Here is a 20,873-nt window from a genome sequence, read left to right as displayed (position 1 = left end):
TGGTGTGACATTGAAGAGTGTGGAATTTGGGATGATTAAAATACTATGAATTGAAATTTGACTTATCATATTTATATGTGATGATCATGATTGATCGATGAGTTCTTGTTAATATTCATGATTTACATTGGAGTATGTATAGAGTTGGAGAATGTAGGATTCTGAGGACGAGGTGTCCGAAGTTTGACGGTTATGGATAACCGGAGTGTTTGTGTACTGAGGACGGGGATGTCCAAAGTGCGACGGTTTATTATTAACCGAAGTTGTGTACTGAGGACGGGGATGTCCAAAGTGCGACGGTTTATTATTAACCGAAGTTGTGTACCGAGGACGGGGATGTCCAAAGTGCGACGGTTTATTATTAACCGAAGTATATGGTGCTGAGGACGGGGATGTCCAAAGCGCGACGGTTATAGTGTTAACCGAAGTATTTTGCCGTTGCTTGACCCTAGGCCAAGGTGTCAGAGGTAACGAGGCAGTTAGAGCTCTAACGTGTTATTGGGATGGACCAGAGTGGTGTTATGTGGGTTGGGTGTTTACAGGACCAGTGTGGTGTATTGTGATTTGAGGATTGTGAAAATGTATTCCTTGTGGTTTTCCATGAGTGGGTTGATGTCTCTTTGCAGACGTAATACTGTTGAATTTTTACTTGAATTGTAATTTAATAAATCAACAGTTCTTTCTTGTTTACTCATACTGGCTGTAAAAAGCTTACCGGGTTTTGTGTTGTTGCAACTCCCGGTACACTATTCAAATTGTGTAGCGGGTAATCCTACAGGACAGGAGAACCAGGACGGTGATCGTGCGGTTAGAGCAATGGTTATAGTTTTACAGCAATTGTAATAGTGAGGCGAGTTAAGCTCATTTGAGCCTTACAATTTGATTTGGTGGGAGTGTGCTGTAATAAATAACTTGAGGATTTGGGTTATTGTAAATTTGAGAGTTGTGAAGTGTGGTTGTTTGTGAGAAAAAAAATTCAGGATGTTAGTTGTAATTTGTTATTATTCATGTTTCGGATTTGAATTGATTATTCAAAATTCGGGGCGTGACACCATGATAGCTATTATAAAGAAATATACTAGAAGAGAGAAAAGAAACTTTTTATTAATCTCAAGCTCTGATACAAACCATGGAGGAGAACGTCTACCCTATTTATACTAGAGAGAGAGCAGCATGAAGATAGGCCACGTGTATTACAGCTGTAGGTCACAAATTAAGCTCATGCAGATAAGCACCTAATTAAGGGTTAATTAGAGCAACTAATTAATCAACTAACTAGAAGCCTAATTAACAGAAATAAAAGGAGTGTGATATTATAATGCTAACACAATTAAACTAAGCTGAAAATTTTTAGAAAAGTATTTAAAAGAAAAATCTAGAGGCAGGAATGCGACTACTAGAAAGGTATTCGGGGAGCATAGAAAACGATGTTATCCTTTGTTGGCAGCAACCAGATCATATGTCAAAGACTCAAAGTTCATCTGTCAAGTGCTTGCTACAATCCCAGGAAGTTATGTCAATACATTTTCTCTTTCTATTACCGGAAGTAATGAAAGAGAAAATTCATTTTGATGATTAATTTTTATTCTAACTAGCTACATATTATACAGAACCACAGATCAGCTTTTTAATGACAGCAATAAGTTGGGGATAATGTAATTAAATATAAATGCTCTGGAAACTACTAGATGGCTTTGTTCTTGGAATATGTCAAAACCTACGAAAAAAATATCATGTTCAATCAATCATATTTACCAAGTCCTTTAACACGTACATGTTAAGGGCAATGTTATAGGGCCTCAATGAGGCCTAAGATTTGTGGCCTCAAATCCTAGGTGTCATGCCATGTAAGCAAATACAAATTTTATTTTCAATTCCACATAATATATCTTGCCATATCATATTATTGCAACACCAACTTTACCCTTTTATACTTCCTTTTAGATGTTAGGGGGTGAATTAATTACAATAATGTATTTAATTAGGTGACGAAAAGAAAAAAAAAGATAAACTATTAATTATGTATTAATTTAAGAGATATGTCTACAAATTCTTTGACCAATATTTTTCTTAATTTAATTAAATTCTTTCCTATAATTTTTCTTTCCAAATAGTATTAATATATTGAATTAGGTGTCAAGAAATAGGCATTAACTTTTCTTTCCAAACATTGATTAATTTCATCCAAAAAACTAGCATTAATAAATTGATTTTGGAAAATACGTATGTCTAAATTAAGAGGTAAGAAAAAATTTCATGTTAGTAGCAGCCATTAATTATCATCTACAATCTAAGTATATGGGGGAAAAAAATAAAAAAATAATAAACTCAAATATAACTTTTAAACCCTAGCTAATAAAGAGAAAAAATGAACAAAAGAATATATATAATCGTATGAATATGTATTTTTCACACTATATTTTCAAAATTTACAAGAACCCAACAAAGGTTGAATTCATATACATGTGTTAAGCAAATCTATTTTGATCGAATGTATGTGCAAATCCATTGACTAAATTACATGAAAATTTTCTATTCTTGATTGGAGGAAAAAATTGTTATTAAAATCTAAGCATGAGTGTAATGAAAAGAAAAAAACTAAAATAATTTTTTTTAGAAAGTCAAAATAACACAGTCATTAGATTTTGGAAGGATAAAATTGTATTTTTTTCAAGAGTTACATAGCATGATTTGATAAATAGTTGATGTGTGTAGGTGACATGGCATGACACCTAAGATTGAGGTAGGGCTGGCCGTGGTACGGTTGCCGGAGTTTTTGACGTCAGCCGAATACCGACCGAAACTCTTCGATTTCGCCAAATGTGTTGCCGTAGCCGTGCCGGAGCTTTCGGTTACCGGAGCTTGCGGTTACCGCTTTCAACGGTCGGTTTTGGCCGGTATTTGAAAATTCCGATCGTTGGAATTTAGAGGACTGCAGATATAAAATCCGGCGAAGGAGATGAGGATTGCAGTATGAGGAGGAAGAAGAAACAGAAAGAAGGAAGAGTACAGAGGTGGAAGAATAGAGAAAAGAAGAAAAATGATGAGAAAATGGAGGAAGAAGAACAAGAATATGAGAAGAACAAAAGTCAGAAATGAAGAGAGAGAGAGAGAGAGAGTGCAGAAAGAAAGAAAGAAAACAGAGGAGGAAGAGACTGAGAAAGAACGAAGAAAGAGAAATGTCTCGAAGTAGAAGACAAGAAAGAGTTTTTAATTTTCGTGATTTCTAATTTAAGTATATTTTTTAGTTATGCGCAACTAATAACAAGCAAGCTTGTGGCCTAGTGGTAAGTGACTTGAGTTTGTAGCGAGAATGGCAAGGGTTCGACCCTTGGCAGACGCAAGAGGGGAGTATTTTTTGGAATTAAATCCAGAAACATCTATCTCGGCTGGTTCGGTATCACCGAACCTCTGCGATTGGCTGTACCACTACCGAGCCGAAAAAGTTGCTCCGGTACGGTAGTACCGTGCCGACTCTTCAGTTACCGACTTTGTCGGCGCCGACACCGCCGGTTCGGCCGGTTTTCGGTCGGTTCCGGCAGGGATGGTAATTTGAGCCAGCCCTAGATTGAGGCCACAAATCTTAGGCCTCATTGAGGCCACAAATCATTTTCCTACATGTTAATGCATGCTTAGTTTATTAATTTCACCAAGCTATAGAGAATCAAAGATTAGTCAAAGCACGTGTGAAGTTCAACAAATTAAGAAACTAATTACGTCAATTACACACCAGGGACCAGTTCAAGCTGGAAATTTATCCCATGTAGTTGGATGTTATCGCTTCTGTTTACTTGAATATATGTGAGTAAGAATAGGTACTTGATCATTTCGAAAATTACTTGTTGATTATGCATGATTTGACTAAACCCCATTCTCACTGATTCAAGATGAAACCATACATGTATGTATCATCTAATTAATATATTTCAGCTAGTAGGCTAGCACTGTGAGAAAGTGCATCTTTTATAATTTATATGTATTATTTATATATATATATATATATATATATATATATATATATATATATATATATATATATATACAGATCTTATCCAGAGCGATGCCTCGCTTTGAAATTTTAGAGCGAAGTTAGGGTTTAGGGTCACTTTTCGGTCGCATATCCACATCTCGACCATTCAGTTTTTATGTACTAATGTATAGATCATCTCTGCACAATTTCAGCCAAATTGATAGTCGTTAAGGCATTGATAACTGCCTTAAAGCTAGTACGGTTCAGGTTGAACATATTCAGTTCGTCCATTGGTTTAAGCGAGTTAGATACCTTACAGATCATCAATTTGGCTGAAATTTTGCACAGATGATCTATATATTAGTACCTAAAAACTGAACAGTCGAGATGTGGATATGCGACTGAAAAGTGACCCTAAACCCTAACCTCGCTCTGAAATTTCAAAGCGAGGCATCGCTCTGGATAGGATCTGTATATATATATATATAATTTTTTTTTTTTTTTTTTTGGTAACTTCTGCACACATATATGAGATGAGTCTTTCTAAATGTATCCAACAATGCTCCCCAACCTAGGTTCGAACCCCGAAGCTGTCAAAGTGGTCAGGCACTGTGCTGTAATGCACAGTTGGAGCATTTCACATGCGCTGAAGGAGTTTATCTTGGGCCTAGGAAGCATTTGGGTTCCCCTTGACAAAGTCAAAAAAAAAAAAAAAATGTATCCAACAAATTTATAGAATCTCTAACTACAGCAAGTTTTCCTATTATACCCTTTTTGTTTAAACCTAGCAAGACCCATACACCGAAAACCCATAATGAAGAATACCAAACACTCAGCAGAGAAGAAAATTGCCATCAAACATTGATCGAGGAAAACTTCAAAAAGACGAAGAATAGTTAGCCTATTGAATCCGTCAAAATCGGTTGTAGGAGGTCTTAGAGTACATCTCTCCAATGACAAAAGTTTTAGATTTAAGATTGAGCCAAAAATAAACAGTGAAAGAAAACATAATGGTTCCTCGAATCATTCAAAAACCAAGTTGAAGATGAAGGTATTCAACCCCTTTTGTAAGTGCCCATTGGGTCCATTCATCAAGGTTGACACGAGATTGTGCATCAAGTTCAAATTGCAATTTGAAAGAGTCGACCTTGTTACCTTGATATTGCTGCAAATATATACTCACTAATATCATAAATTCATGGATCTCCAGATCCACATCTCGTTTTGGGTATTTGCTCCCGAAAACGTTGAAATAATCGAATTCAAGATAATATCTTAGGTTAAAGGTGTTGCCGGAAGAAATAACATAACAACGTGAACATAGCGAACTGCTGAACTGCTGGTACGAATAGAAAAAAGAGTTTCAAATTTTATGGTTTCTTTTGTCATTATCTTAATTTACCATGACTTTTAATGTCATTTTTATGAGGCTACAATTGTCTTTTCATACAAATTTAATTTGTTGGGTGTGTATAGATTTTTGCTGGATACATTTAGAAAGACCCATCTCACTTCAACCCATACGTGTATATCTATGTCGACTATATATCCAGGTTCACGTCTTAATTGTGTGATAGCTAGCTAGGGTTTTGTTGATTCATATATAATTACAGTTATGACTGTTATGTACTATACGACATGCGAAACTGTGTTGTTCTATATAAGGTCTGTTCTGAAACAGATCTAAAAACTGCAATACAAAGGCCATTCAAAAGATGCAATTTTACTGTTCGAACGGTGCAGTATTTTGCAAAATCTGTATGTCTATACTGTCTGTCCTAGAACAGACTTGTATTTGTGTGTCTGCGTGTGTATATGAACACCTTTATGTATATGATAATTACATCTCATAGAGGATCCTGTATGAAATATAAAAATATGATGATAAATAAGGTATAGAAATTAATCACTCCAATTTACAACATTCATCAGGTAGAATTAATCCATATGCATGATGCACGATGCATGGACTACATCTTCTTTCTTGTTAATTTCAGCTTTGGGAGATTTTGCGATCATGGATGACGATCGTCTAATTATTCAAGTACTTGATTACTTGAACATGTTTATCCAATCAATTAAGAAAATAGAGTGCAAGAGCTTGTTTGTCTTAATCAGAAACGTGCTCTATCTATAGTATATAGTAAGTTAAAATGGTCAATAATGTATAACAATTCCATAGGTCAGACGTCGTGTTAACATTTGGTAGTAAATTATTCTTGGAGCTAAAGAAATTAGGATATAAAGTATAAGCCAGATTACAGGTATCAACTTCATAGAAAGAAAAAATGGACCATTTAGCACGTTTTTGTTCTGCAGAAGCTTATACAATTAATTCCGTAAGCAACTAGTAGTATCTGAAAATGACATCTAGTAGAAGCATCTTTCAACTTGTATCTCTTCACATAATAGTAGAAACAGCTGGTTTATCCTTTCTTGGTGTACGTACAGTTGGCAAAAGTGGACATGGGTACCCTCATTAGATACTTGCAGTTTAATTCGATGATCAAAAGCATTCATATATATCATAGGTGTTTTTTGAACGATCATTCTTACGGAAAAAGCAATAAAAACACAAATCATTTCAGCAATTCCATTACTATAATTAAATTTTAGTATTATTCGACAACCTATATTAATTGTTGACAAACATTACTGGCCGAGTTAAACGATTTATAATATTACTAATGACATTGCAGAGATAATTTTTAAAAAGGAGTCTTAGATAGTAAATACCTCCGATTATCAATCTAAGGCATGACCTTATCGAACTAACGCTTGATTTTCAAGTGAGTGACATATACAACTATTCTCATTTTGCGGTTAACTTTATTAAAAAAAAAAAAAGTAGAGCTCGTTATATACATTATCTTGCAAAAAATGATTGATTTGGATATAAAGTATATTATAGTTACTAAGGTCAAGAATCATATATGACCCGGCCATGAGTGATCAATTTGATCAGTACCAGGTGTTAAGATGAAGAAGGAAGCTCCATCTATCAGTCAAGACCAAGGTCAGCTAAGTCAACGTACAATTCAAGACATGACTCAAATAATAAAAGTCAGCCAAGCATATCTGCATCTACAAGCCAGTGAACACATGTCATTAATCCAACCGTTCTGTCAGAGTGAGTTAGTAGAAATTAAGCAACCCGTTCTGCATGAATAGTATATAGCCTCAATTAGCATCTGTAATTAGATTAGCTAAGCATTTTCTCTGTAACAAACACTCAGTGAGATAATCAAGATCGTTTAGCTCTCTCTCTCCTTTTCCTTCGTCTTCTTCCTCCTTTCTCTGGTTCTTGGGTTTTCAATTGCATCATCACTACTCCATAATTTCCAACACCAGGCTACTAGCTAGTATTCCCAGCAAGCTTATTAGTAATGAATCTTTTATGTCCATGGATAAATGAATTTTTATGTGTCTAATTATGTTAATACATACTAGGTGGTTGTGTATACGCGCGTGTGTCTGAATGAAGGTTAAAAGCCTCAGAAGTATATCTTCAAGCTCTATTCGCTTTTGATATGACCTCAAGCCTGCAACTGCAGAAGCATCTAAAGGATTCTGCAGAATATTTTATCGCTTCTCTTTAAATTTCTACCTGCAAAGCTTAGAAATATCCACCCACGACATTTTCTGGTTCTTTAAATGAAAAGAAAAGAATTTTTGACTTGATTGATTTCCTAATTTCCTATGTTTCTAATCCAATGCATATTGGTTTCCAGATAAAACGTTTTCTGAATCCTGATGCGCACAGCTAGTTCTTCTATTGTTGATCCACTTGCCATTCAATGGAAATAAATTACTTTACATCTATCTAAGTATTGATCTGTTAAAAAATCTTTCAAAATTGTTAAATGCTTTTCCTTTTTTACTTAATTTCAACATGTAGTTCTGAGCTGTGCTCGAATATTTCTTTTCAAATGAATCAGTAATGTATAGGTTTATGGAAATTAATGAATTAACAATTAGTAGTATAGTACGCAACTTTTGAAAAAGAAAAAGAAAAAAAAAAGACAAACAGTACGTACGTAATTAACCAATATAATTTTAAAATTTTTGTGTTAATTATTACTTATGCTCAATATTGGGATATCTATTTTGATGTTCAATTAAACAAGAGGCATCCTGCACTCCTTTAATATTTAATATGAACATTACAAGGTAAGTACGTACCGTTGGTAATCCCACTGAATTATTGCTAGATATATTTTTACTCTAGTGAGGCACATATTTTGTACATCAGATGATTATCTTCACGATGACTTTGGTGTTAGTTTATTAGGAGATATTCTGCTCTTTATTTCTTTGATCACAGGTAACATGCCTATATATACCTGGGAGGTGTAGTGCACTTGAGCTCATAACTCAACAACTAAAGAAATGGCATCACCCCAGCTACGGCTACCAGGAGGCTTTGAGAGCTCTAGCTCTCTTATGAGCATCCTGGAGATCACCAAAGAGTCACTAACTGAAGTCCCACAATGTTACGTCCGTAGTTTCGAAGAACCAGAACTTTCATCTGATCTCTCTGATAAGCCCACCGTAATCCCAACCATCGATATGATAAAACTAGTAACGGGATCAGAAGCTTCAGATTCTGAACTGGAAAATCTGCGCTCAACTTGCAAAGAGTGGGGAATCTTTCAGGTTCGTATTATAACATCTCAAAATTTGTTGGACTTGATAAAATGAAATTAGTACACCTTATTCATCCAATGAGCTAGTCTTACACTCTTGTTTTAATTTATACTCTTTTTTTTTTTGTACGTGCAGTTGGTGAACCATGGAGTTAGCCCTATGCTTTTGGAGAAGCTGAAGTACGAGGTTGAAGAATTCTTTAAGCTTCCCTTGGAAGAGAAAATGAAGTATCAGATAAGGCCTGGTGACGTTGAAGGCTATGGATCCATAGCCTATAAAGAGCAAAAACGTGACTGGGGTAATAGATTCTACATGACCATGAACCCTGTTCATAGGAGAAAGCCATACCTCTTCCCAGAGCTCCCTTCATCCCTCAGGTCTAGCCTCTCTCTCTATACATCGAATTAAAGTTGAATTATCATCGATCTAATAATATTGCTAGATCTAATATGTTTGTTGACAAAATACACTATATATATCTTATATAATTAAGGCAATTCTTGAGAGAATGGTTAAATTTTTAAACTATCATATATGCCCTCACATAATATAGATATCTTATATAATTAAGCCAATTCTTGAGAAAATGGTTAAAATTTTAAACTATCATATATGGCCTCACATAATATAGATATTAATAAACAAATTATTTTTATATGATGATAAGATAGTCAATAGACTATATTATATTTGAAAAAATTGCAATACCTCCCATGAAAAAAGAAGAAATTTTCCCAAAATGAGAAGAGAAATTGCTGTAACTTTTTTAATTTGAAAATAAAAAAATAAAAACCAACCGCACATGTTAAAGGGCTAGTTCTGACATAATTTCACAAAAACCAATTCATGGTTATTACAATCTGACATATTAATATATATGTTACTTTGTGAATTGAATGATTTCACGTTATCTAAATTATACATAACTTGTTGTATTATCAACTGGCTATTAAATATCATGATCATATATAGCTCAAAAAAAAAAATGATTTTTTCATATATTGATATCATGGTCTCACAACACAACAAGACAATTGTCTTGCCTCAAAAAAATTCCCTATAAACACCTTACCGATAATTTTTTTTTGTTGTTAACATTTTTTTTTCAAGTCATGCAGGAATACCTTCGAGTCATACTACTTGGAACTGAAGCAACTAGCCATGGAACTTATTGGGTTTCTGGGGAAGGCTGTGAAGATAGACATAAAAGAGACTGAGGAGATGTTTGAAGATGGGATGCAGTCAGTGAGGATGAATTACTATCCTGCATGCCCACAACCAGAGCTGGTCATCGGCTTCACACCTCACTCGGACGCTTCCGGGATCACCATCCTCCACCAGCTTAACGGGGTGGGTGGTCTGCAGATTAAGAAAGATGGGGTTTGGGTTCCTGTCAACTTCCGTGAAGATGCCTTTGTGGTTAATGCAGGGGACATCTTTGAGGTTTGTCCTATTCACCCTTCTTTCGACTCAACTAAAATAAAAGTACTATACAATTCTATTAATTAAAACATACTGTTAATGCTCAAAGTCTGGCGGTAGCCAAACCTCGGTTTAACGCGGGTCCAGTGGGCGGACCGCTACTCTGTATGCTTGGTGTTCCTTGCTGGCTGCCAAATGAAAGACAGGGCGTCAGAGGGAGACCGCGTTGGGCGGTCTTCACTTCTCCGATGCCTAAGTCAGTTGATATATAGGCAGCACAATAATGAATGAGTAGTTAATGCGTAATAATGAAGAGAGAAGAGAGGACCTTTTATAGGTGAGGAGAGGTCTGATCTTCTCTTTGTTTTCGATGTGGGACTGATGTGCTTCAGTTCCCAGTTTGAGTAGCTTCTGATGCCGTCTTGGCAGAGTGCGTGGCGGCGCGTCAGCGGTGATCCTGGGGAACTCTAGTGCTCAGGCCATGGCCCGCCTGGCTGCCTATCCGTGGGTTACTCCTTTGACGGTAGTTGGTATCTCTGGCGGTACGATGAGTGTGGCTGATTATAGCTAATTATGCTTTGCAAACGTACATGTAGGTACAAGTCCCCCAAGTCCCTAGTCAAGGAGGGCAATCTTGGTTGGGGAGTTGATCGGCGGTTTGAAGCGTTTTCTTCCGCTAGACTTTTGCAAAAGCATAATTAGCGTCAGTGCGTTGTCAACCATGGATATTACTGAGCAAACGCTTTATACCCTTTCGGGTGGGCCCCTGCTAGGCCCCCCAGGGAGTCCCCCACTCCCCGGCTAAGATGGACCTCCGGATGGTCGCAAAATTTGTTTGGTGAGGGGGAGCTGCACGGAGCAGAGGGTGTTGGGTAGCGAACCCAATCTTTAGTACCCGAGTGACGGGGGTCAACGTACCTGATCAGGGCCGTCGTAGACTGTTGACTAGTCCCCGTGTCCCGTAGGGACAATCTGACTGTAACGCCGCGTGGCGGTCATTTGTCAGAATGAGGCGTAGCCTCGGGATCCGCCGCTGGCGGGAGTCCCCCCGCTGGTTTATAGCAGTAAACAGCGTCCAGTGGACGTGCTTGGCGTTACTTTATTGAGCGGTACCGCGCTGAAGAAAGTACGCGACTTGCCAGATAAAAGGGGTTTCCACTAGGTGTGTAGCGGAAGGCGCCCCGTTTGTATGATGACAAGGGAGAAGTGCCGCTGTTGGGAGACTTCGTGAATAAGGGCTAGTGAAAAGTTCCGCTGGCGGGGTTCCGCCCAGCGGAGACAGTCACGTGTAGGAGACAAGTGAGAAGTTCCGCTGGCGGGGTTTCGCTCAGCGGAGACCATCACTTGGAGAAGACAAGTGAGAAGTTCCGCTGGCGGGGTTTCGCTCAGCGGAGACCATCACTTGGAGAAGACAAGTGAGAAGTTCCGCTGGCGGGGTTTCGCTCAGCGGAGACCATCACTTGGAGAAGACAAGTGAGAAGTTCCGCATGCGGGGTTTCGCTCAGCGGAGACCATCACTTGGAGAAGACAAGTGAGAAGTTCCGCTGGCGGGGTTTCGCTCAGCGGAGACCATCACTTGGAGAAGACAAGTGAGAAGTTCCGCTGGCGGGGTTTCGCTCAGCGGCGACCATCACTTGGAGAAGACAAGTGAGAAGTTCCGCTGGCGGGGTTTCGCTCAGCGGACACCATCACTTGGAGAAGAGCGTACTTGCGATTGCTTCCGTGATACGCCTCGTCTGACGGCGGTTGACACGTGGCCAATAACTAGAGGGTTAGCGTGTGGAGACGCGTCTCCTCAGTCCGGCCGTCTTCTCGTCATTAATGCGAGTAATGATGGATTTCGTAACCGAGGCGACGCCTCGGTTAACCCGGAGGGTTAATGCGAGCAGGGGACACGTGTACGGCTGGGGTGTGATGTCGTTTTCTAGCGGACGGCCCAGAAGCCTCTGATATTGACATAAAAGGGGGGGAACGCATCGAGAAGGGACCTCACAAAATCCATTCGAACCTTAGTCGTCTTCAAGCTCTGTCCATCCCAGATTGCAGAGAGAGAGTGCCGCGCGTTGGTGGAGTTCTCGTGGTCGGAGAGACGAAAACTTCCGTCGTCGGGGCACAGCGAGCATCAGTACGCCGGAGCGTTCACGACTGAGGTTAGTGTTCTGGTTATCCTTTTTGTCGGTTTCGTGTTTTTGTCGATTTATGGGTTTGGTGCTTGTTTCTGGGATTGGTGTGTGAACTGGGTTTGTTGATGTTCGTCGGGGGTGTAAGATGAGATTTGGGGGTAGGTTATGGTGTTTGACAGAGAGTTGTCAGTTAGGGTTTTACTAGATGGTTGAATCTGGGTTGAATGGGTTTGTTCATATTTTGGTTTTTTCTGGGTAGCTGTTCGTGGTGTTTCTGTGCTATACCTGATATAGGGATAGGTTAGATCCTTCTGTGGGCTAACTGATTTGGGTTTTAGGGTTTGGGATGGCCACCGTCATAGAGATCTCGAGCAGTGAGGACTCCGGGTCTGACGTGTCAATCAGTGCGGCGGATAGGGCTTTTATTGACTCGTTGCGTCCGTCTGCCCGTGCAGGAACCTCACTGCCAGAGCCGCTAGAAATTGAGCCGCTACAAACCATACCCTGGGAAGTTGTCATGGGCCGTACGTCACGTCCGGAGAGTTCTAGGGCGGGTGAGAATGCTGCTGCGCGGGATAGGGATGAGGAGCGGCTAGCAAGTAACAGTGCCGCCAGTGGTTCCGCTGACGGGGGAAACGTGTCGGGGGAGGAAACAGAGTCGGCGTGGGTTCTCCAGGATGGGACCCCCGTCGACGAGGCGGGAGGGCGGATGACTGCCGCTGCTGTCAACCGGATGAAGCGGATATATCGGCTGCCGGGAGTGGTGAGACTTCGTCAACCGACGGCGGATGAGAAGGCCTCAATTCTTCCAGCGGGGTTCGCCGCTGTTCACGAGGCAATATTCCGCCAAGGAGTGACATTGCCGCTTGTACCCAACCTTCAGATCTTGGTGTGCGAGTTCGGCGTCGCCTTTGGGCAGATCTGTCCCAACATGTGGCGGTTGATGCTGGCGATGAACTCTTTGTGGTGGCTATCCGGGTGCGAGGGGCCGACGGTGGCGGAGGTTTTGCACTTCTACGAACTGGTGTACGTTAATCGCCAAGGCTGCAGAGGGCAAGTAAATTTGAGCCGCCGGCAGGGAGCGCCCAAGCTGATAGAGAAGTTGAGGGATTCGATGTCCTACTGGCGGGGGACGTTTTGCGTGGCCATGACAGGGTGGGAGTACCAGTCGGGGTCGAACGAGGGGGAACCGACGTTTAGGATTAAGTCGGAGTTTCAACCAATCCGAGGTTGTCCGTCGATCTCCGCTGAACATAGTTGGCGGTTTACCGTATACGTATTTCAACTGTTGTACTGACGCCTTGTTTCTTGTTTTGTAGCGGGACTGCGTTATAACCTGACGCGTGAGGAAGAGTGCCGTATTGCGCGCATCAAAGGCTGTTGGAAGAATCGCAATTTGCTGGACTTCCGTCTCCTCACCGGCTGGGAGCTGTTGGTCGATCAGCAGCTAACGCGCGCTATTGGTAAGTGATCTCCGCCACATTGTATCTCTTGGTAACTTGGTTAAAGCTAACGGATGTTTGCATGTTCTCAGATACTCCGCCAGGCAACAAAGCGAGCCGTGACGCCTTTGACAGAGCCATGGACCGTGCGGAGATAGACAACTTCTTGGAGGCGATGTACGCGTCAGGGGAGGTGGCCCAAAGAACAGTTGTGAACCCGGAGACTCTGGAGGTGAGTGCATCCGAGGTTCCGGTGGTGCTGCCCATGCCGCACCACTCCCACCTAGGGGCCGACGGTCTGCCCAGCGTGCAGGGGGATGGGAATGCGGGCGGGGGAAAAAAGGGGTCCTCTACCGTGCCGCAGAAGGAAAGAGTAGTTGCCACTCGACGTGGGCCACAGAAAGAAAGAGTTGTGGCGCCGGCGGGGGCTGCCGCTACTGCGGTGGGGAGACAACCGCCGAAGGGGTCCAGGGCTGCGCCCGCTGGAGATGCACGGGGGATCCTGCGGAAGCGGCGCCAGTGTGACTCGGCCGGGGAGGAGGATGATGATGAGACCCTTGAGGTCCACAGGCAGAAGAAGGGCCGACAAGACCCGTCGAAGGCCCCTGTGACGGCCGAGAGAGAGATGCCCGTGAGCGATCTGGACTCTTTCGCCGCCTTCACCGAGTTCATGACCGACAGCGAGTGGGAGTTTCTCTATCACCTGTGCGAGCGGTTGGGGTTCGGCGGTCTGGCAGGGATGACTCGGCCAACGGCGATCGAGCGGTCGCCCTTTAGCTCAGCCTTTGGGCACCTGGCGGTTGGGCTGAACGAAATGTTCTTGGCGGCGTCCAAGCAACCCCGAATTGAGGGACAGCTCCGGGAGGAGATTAAGAGGCTTGAGAGGGAGCTGGTGGATGCCAAGGACAGGCTGGCGGAGGTGGAGCGACGCCTGATGAAGGCGGATTGTGATGCTGCGGACGCTCGAGGCAAGCTAGACGTGGCCGTCCAGCGGGACATAGAACGAAATGATCAAGTCTCCAAGCTGGAGCAAGACATGGCCTTGCTGCGAGAGCGTGTGGCCGCCAAGGAGAAGAAAATTGATATCCTGCAGCGGGAGTCTGCCGCCAGGCAAGGGGAAGTGAAGAGACTGGAGGGTGAGGTGATCCGGCTGAGGGACGATGGAAGCCGAGTCGCCGCCGCCGCTGTGGAGAAATTCAAGCAGTCGGCGGAATATAAGAACGCGATGAATGAATCGGCGAAGGCCGGCGCCCTAGCGAACGTCGAGATGCTGCAAGCGAAGGGTGCCATTGACTGGGCCAAGGCGTCCCTTCCCAAGGCGCCGCAAGCAAAAAATGTAGCGCCGACGAAGAAACCCCCGCCAGTACCCAGTCCCCCAGCAGGAGGTGGCAGCTCAGGCAGTGGGTATCATACTCCGGCAGATGGGACCATAGAGACGCCAAGTCCTACCGCTCGAGGGACTGACCAAACAAGCTGCGTACAGCCGCCGCAGTCCAAAGTAGGCGACGCCGGGGCCAACCCCTGAGATGCCGGACGTGCCCTGTTTTGATTGTGTAGCCGCTGAGGCTGAAAATATATGTACTCTTTTTTTTTTTGAATGTAAGGAACATTTTTGGGTGGGGAGTCCCAGCCCTGAATATATGAAGTGGAATTTTTGACGTTTGTGTGATGACATGTCTATACCGCTAGAGTTTTGACTTGGGATTTTCTTTTGCAATCAATGAAATATTAAAGGAATTAAGATTGGTCCAAGTGCACAACGTAGCGGACGTGGTCCGCTGACGATTGCTGGCGTTGCCAGCTGCCCTCAGTGCTAGACTTGGTAACAATGGTTTGAATAATTCCTCGTTTCATTGATAACTGACTGGTCAGTGTTAACAAAAGTGGGGATGTACCCGTTGGGTAGCTTCCCTTAGCTAAATATTGAACAAAAATTTAGCTAAGTCAAGATGCTCCTGGGTAGCAACATGACTATTTGTAGTAATACCGAAGGTGTTCGGTATTCCAAGGGTGGGTCGTAGTGACGCCATCCTTGTCCATTAAGTAGAAGGTGCCTGGGCTAACGACTTCTACTATTTTGTATGGACCTTCCCAAGTTGGGCGGAGTTTTGTTGGCGGTGGAATGACTTCCTTCATTACCCAGTCCCCCAGTTGGAGGTTCCGGGCCTTGACTCTGGCGTTGTAGAAACGCGAAACTCGTTGCTTGTTTTGCAGGTTTTGCAAATGGGCCTTGTGTCGTTTTTCCTCTAGGAGGTCCAAGTCCAGGTTGATGCCATCGCCGTTGGTCTCTGGGTGGTAGCACTCGACCCGAGCGGTGGGTTGAGTTACCTCGACAGGCAGAACGGCCTCAGTTCCGAACGTCATACAAAAGGGGGTTTCACCAGTGGCGGAGGATGGAGTCGTCCTGATGGCCCATAACACTTCCGGAAGCTTTTCCGCCCACAAGCCCTTGGCGGTGTCGAGCTTCTTTTTTAGCAGCTTCTTGATTATCTTGTTTGCCGCTTCAACCTGGCCGTTGGTTTGGGGGTGGGCGACAGATGCGAAGCTCATCTTGGTGCCCAGATTGGCGGTGAATGAAATGAGCTCCTCATTGTTGAACTGTGTGCCGTTGTCTGTAATGATTGTGTGTGGGACACCATAGCGGCAGTAAATGTTTTTCCAGAGGAAGTGAATGACTTTGGCGGTTGTGATGGCCGTCAGTGGCTCTGCCTCTATCCACTTGCTGTTGTAGTCGATAGCAACAATGATGTACTTGAACTGTCCTTTGGCGGTTGGGAATTTTCCCATCAAATCGAGGCCCCATGTAGAGTGAACCCATGGACCGATGATGATTGAAAGTGGTTCCGCCGGCGCATGTGGGAGATCAGCGAACTGCTGGCATTTGTGGCAAGATCTTGACACCTGCCGGGCGTCCTCACCAAGCGTAGGCCAAAAGTAGCCCTGTCGCATTGTGCGATTGGCCAGGGATCTGGCGCCCGAGTGGTTTCCGTACTCCCCGCCGTGGATTCCTGCCAACACGACCTTTCCTTCCTCCGGGGTTAGACAGCGGAGGTTGGGGTGAGTGAACCCCTGGCGGTAAAGCTTGCCATTCTGGATATTGTAGCGGGTTGCTCTCCGCTGAATTTGGCGTGCCTTGACCTTATCCTCTGGTAATGTGCCGCTGCGCTTGTATGCAGTGATCTCGTCCATCCAGCTGGGGTTGATTTCAATGTTGAAGATCTCTGCTAGGGTCTTTGTGATGCTTGGCTTGTCAAGGCATTCCACCTTTGTGTCCGCTGGACTTTGATGCGGCTGGGCGGTTGCCAGTCTCGCCAGTGAATCAGCCTTGGCGTTCTTTTCCCTGGGGATTTGTGTGATGGTGTGAAAGTTGAACTTTTTTAGCAACGTTTTGACGTATCCCAAGTATGCCGCTAACTGCTGGTCCTTGGCCTGGAAGCTGTCGTTGACCTGGTTAACGACTAATTGAGAGTCGCTGAATATGTTGACGCTGTCAGCCCCTGAGTCAATGGCGAGGAGCAGACCGGCGATAAGTGCCTCGTACTCCGCCACATTGTTTGAAGCTTTGAAGTTGAATTTCAACGCGTACTCCGCTTTCAGTCCCCCGGGTCCTGTTAAGATGACTCCGGCGCCGCTGGCTTTGGCGCTGGCGGACCCGTCCACATGTAGGTTCCATTCTGACTGGAGGGGACTCTCCTCCCCAACGGTTACCACTTCCGCTCCGGGCAATATCTCCATACCTGGTTCAGGTTGTCGTTCGGTGAGTTCAGCGATGAAGTCCGCCACTGCCTGGCCCTTCATGGCTGTTCTTGGTTTGTATTCTATGTCGAACTCGCTGAGCTCGATGGCCCACTTGTTGAGGCGCCCCGAGTGTTCAGGGTTCTGCATTACTTGCCTCAGCGGTTGATTGGTTAACACATGGATCGTGTGGGCCTGGAAGTATTGGCGGAGGCGCCTGGCGGCAACGATAAGTGCAAGGGCCAGTTGCTCCAAGGGAGGATACCTTGTTTCTGCTCCGTTCATGCCTCTGCCGGCGTAGAAAACTGGGAGCTCATCTTGGCCTTCCCTTCTGACAATTGCGCAACTTACCGCCGAAGTGGATACCGCTAGGTATATGAATAGGGTTTCTCCTTGGACAGGGACAGAGAGGAGAGGGACTGACGCCAAGTATTCCTTCAGGCCCTGGAACGCCGCCTGACATTCTGGATTCCAGTCGATGACCTTCTTGTGCGTTGTTTTGAGGAGTTTGAAGAATGGGGCACACTTATCAGTGAGTCGAGAGATGAATCGAGAAAGGGCGGTTAACTTGCCCTGGAGGCACTGGACGTGTACCTTATACTCGGGGTCCGCCAGGTCAAGGATGGCCTGGACCTTGTCTGGGTTAGCCTCGATGCCCCGCTCGCTGACAATGTATCCCAGGAATTTGCTAGCGGTGACTGCAAAGAAACATTTTTCCGGGTTGAGGCGCATACCATAGGCCAAGAGAATGGTTACTATGATCCTGAGGTTTGCCACATGTCCGCCGGCCTTTATGCTCTTAACTAGCATGTCGTCCACGTAGACCTCGATGATTTTTCCCAGATGCTCTGCGAACATGGCGTTCATTAACTGCTGGTAAGTGGCACCGGCGTTCTTCAGACCGAAAGGCATGACATTGTAGCAGTAGAGGCCTTTGTCGGTGGTGAAGGTTGTGCATTCCTGGTCGCTGGGGTGCATTTTGATCTGATTGTATCCGGAGAAAGCGTCCATCATGCTGAGGAGCTCGTGTCCGACGGTTGAATCAACCAACTGATCGATACGGGGTAGCGGGAAACTATCCTTTGGGCATGCCTTGTTGAGGTTTTTGAAGTCAACACACATCCGCCACTTGCCGCTGGGCTTTTTGACCATTACTAAATTTGAGATCCACTGGGGATAGATGACTTGGCGGATGAATCCAATGTCCTGGAGTTTGGCGACCTCTTCTCCGATTGCCCGGTATTTTTCCTCATCAAAGGCCCTCCGCTTCTGCTTGATGGGATAAAAAGAGGGTTTGATGGTCAGTTTATGAGTGATAATCTCAGGGGAGATACCTGGCATGTCCGCGTAGGACCATGCAAAGACGGAGGCGTTATGACGTAGGAATTGAATGAGTTCTGCCTCTACTTCTGGGTCTAGTTGGGCGCCTATGCGGACTGTCCGCTCAGGGTGCTCGTCCGAGATGCAGACAACTTTCAAGGATGTGTCCGGGTTGACCGGCTCCTTCCTTACATACTTCTCCTCCTCATCCCTAGGGTCCTCGAAGATATTTGGTGGCGGTGCCTGGTTTCCCACTGTCAGGACATCATGGCGGTGTGCTGACCGTGCCATAGTCGTTGAATAACACTCGCGTGCCAACTGCTGGCTTCCCCTCACACTGCCCGTGCCGTTAGGTGTGGGGAACTTCATAAGAAGCATGTATCCGGCGATAATGCACTTAAGCTTGTTGAGCGCCGGTCGTCCGAGGATGGCATTATATGAGCTGAGACAATCAACGATTATGAATTCTGTATGTACCTCCGCCATACATGGACTAGCGCCAATAGTCAACCGCATATAGTCAGAACCGAGCGGCTGTGTGACGTCACCAGAGAAGCTGAGCAGTGGCTCATGGTCCTGGAGCAACTTGTTATTCCGCTTGAGATGGCTGTAGCAACCGTTAAAGATGACGTTGACAGCGGACCCGCTATCTACCAATATTCTCCCCACTGAGAACCTACCAAGAATGGCGTCGACCAAGAAGGGGTCATCATGGGGTAGGTGCACCCCGCGCTCCTCCTCCTCAGAGAATGTAATAGGTTCCCAACCCACCTTTGGGACTTTGGCGGATCTCTCGTAACGAATATGGCAGACCTCCTTTGGGTGATTAATGCGTGCATAACGCTTCCTGGCTCTGTGAGACAAGCCCGTGATTGGAGCACCGCCGTCGATTGTGTTAATGCGGCCCAACGTCTCTACGTTGGCGATCACGGGTGGCGGTTGGCGCACCTTGAACTGTTCCATCTTGCCTTCACGGTACAAGGTCTCAATTGCCGTCTTCAGTGCGTTGCAGCTGCTGGTATTGTGGCCGCTGTCTTCATGGTATTTGTACCATCTGCCGGTGTTTTTAGGTTTGCCCGTCCTTGGGTATTTTGCTGGAGGAGGTGGCGGGATTTGATCCTTGCACTGATTGTATATTTCCTCGTACGAGGTTGTGAGGACCGTGAATACTGCATACCGTTGAGAAGACTCCGTTTGTCTGTTGCGGTTATCTTCCTGGGTTGGGCGGTTGCCCTTGTGGTATTGATCCTTCTGCCGCTTGCTCTGGTAGTGGCCCTGTTGCCATTCCCTCTTCTTGTCAGTTGGCGATGCGGCGGGTGTTTTATTAACGGTCTCATGCCTGGAGGTGGGCAGTGTTGCCTTTGTTGGCGTTGCCGGTGGCGGTGGAGCTTCTCCATATGTGATGAACTCCGCCTGGGCGTGAATGACCGCCTCACTCATGATATGGTCATATGCCGCGTTTGGATGATTGTAGTTGAGGTGATAGAGGAACGGCCCCTTGAGGAGTCCTTGCTTGAAGGCCGCCGATGCCATCGATTTGTCCAGATCGCGGCACTGAGATGCTGCCGCTCGCCACCTTGTGACGAATGCCTTTAGCGATTCGTTCTCTCCCTGCTTGACGCTGAACAGCTGACTCGTGTTATGATGTCCGGCGGACAATAAGATGAACCGGGAGAGGAAGGTATGTGATAGCGCGTTGAATGAATCAATGGATCCTGGCGGACATTCGAAGAACCAATTCATTGCCTCTCCGTCCAGTGTTTCGCTGAACAAGTGGCACAGAGTGGGGTCGTCAAATCCCTTGTTGTTGGTGACCTTCTTGAAGGTGTCCATGTGGACGAAGGGGTCGGTTGTACCGCTGTAATGCGACATCTTTGGAGTTTTTGCGTACGCAGGCCTGATAGCTTGTAGGATTGCAGCGGTGAAGGGCCCTGGTCTGGACGTAAAAAGTGGACTTTGAGTTGGCGGCGTGGCGCCCGACTCCGCCCGGACCAACCTTTGTTCCAACTGTTGCATCCTCTCCAGAATTTGGGCTGTTGCGTCGCCGGCGGGTCCGGCGTATGTACTCCGCTGGGTCTGCCTACACCTTGGCGCAGGCGGATCGTCCTCAGTTCTTGCCCTAATTTCCGAGCGGTTGGTGCGTGGTACCGACTCTGCCTCCTGCTCCAACATGAGTTGTGGAATGGGCGGTGGTCCCATCCCCAGTAGTTCAGG

At 44.9% G+C, this 20,873-nt stretch overlaps 1 protein-coding gene across 1 annotated transcript in view; it reads left to right on the top strand.

Annotated features, from left to right (window-relative positions):
• Nucleotides 1-6,948: 6,948 nt before the first annotated feature.
• LOC133729351 (codeine O-demethylase-like) overlaps nt 6,949-20,873 on the top strand; it is a 38,661-nt gene continuing 24,736 nt past the window's right edge. The window contains exons 1-3 of the mRNA XM_062156864.1: nt 6,949-8,626; nt 8,753-8,994; nt 9,736-10,060. Coding sequence (XP_062012848.1) covers nt 8,360-8,626; nt 8,753-8,994; nt 9,736-10,060 — 834 coding nt within the window. The 5' untranslated portion in view covers nt 6,949-8,359. The remainder of the gene's footprint in view (nt 8,627-8,752; nt 8,995-9,735; nt 10,061-20,873) is intronic.

Source organism: Rosa rugosa, chromosome 2, assembly GCF_958449725.1.
Source record: "Rosa rugosa chromosome 2, drRosRugo1.1, whole genome shotgun sequence".
NCBI lineage: Eukaryota > Viridiplantae > Streptophyta > Magnoliopsida > Rosales > Rosaceae > Rosa > Rosa rugosa.
This window is presented reverse-complemented; position numbering and strand designations above follow the sequence as displayed.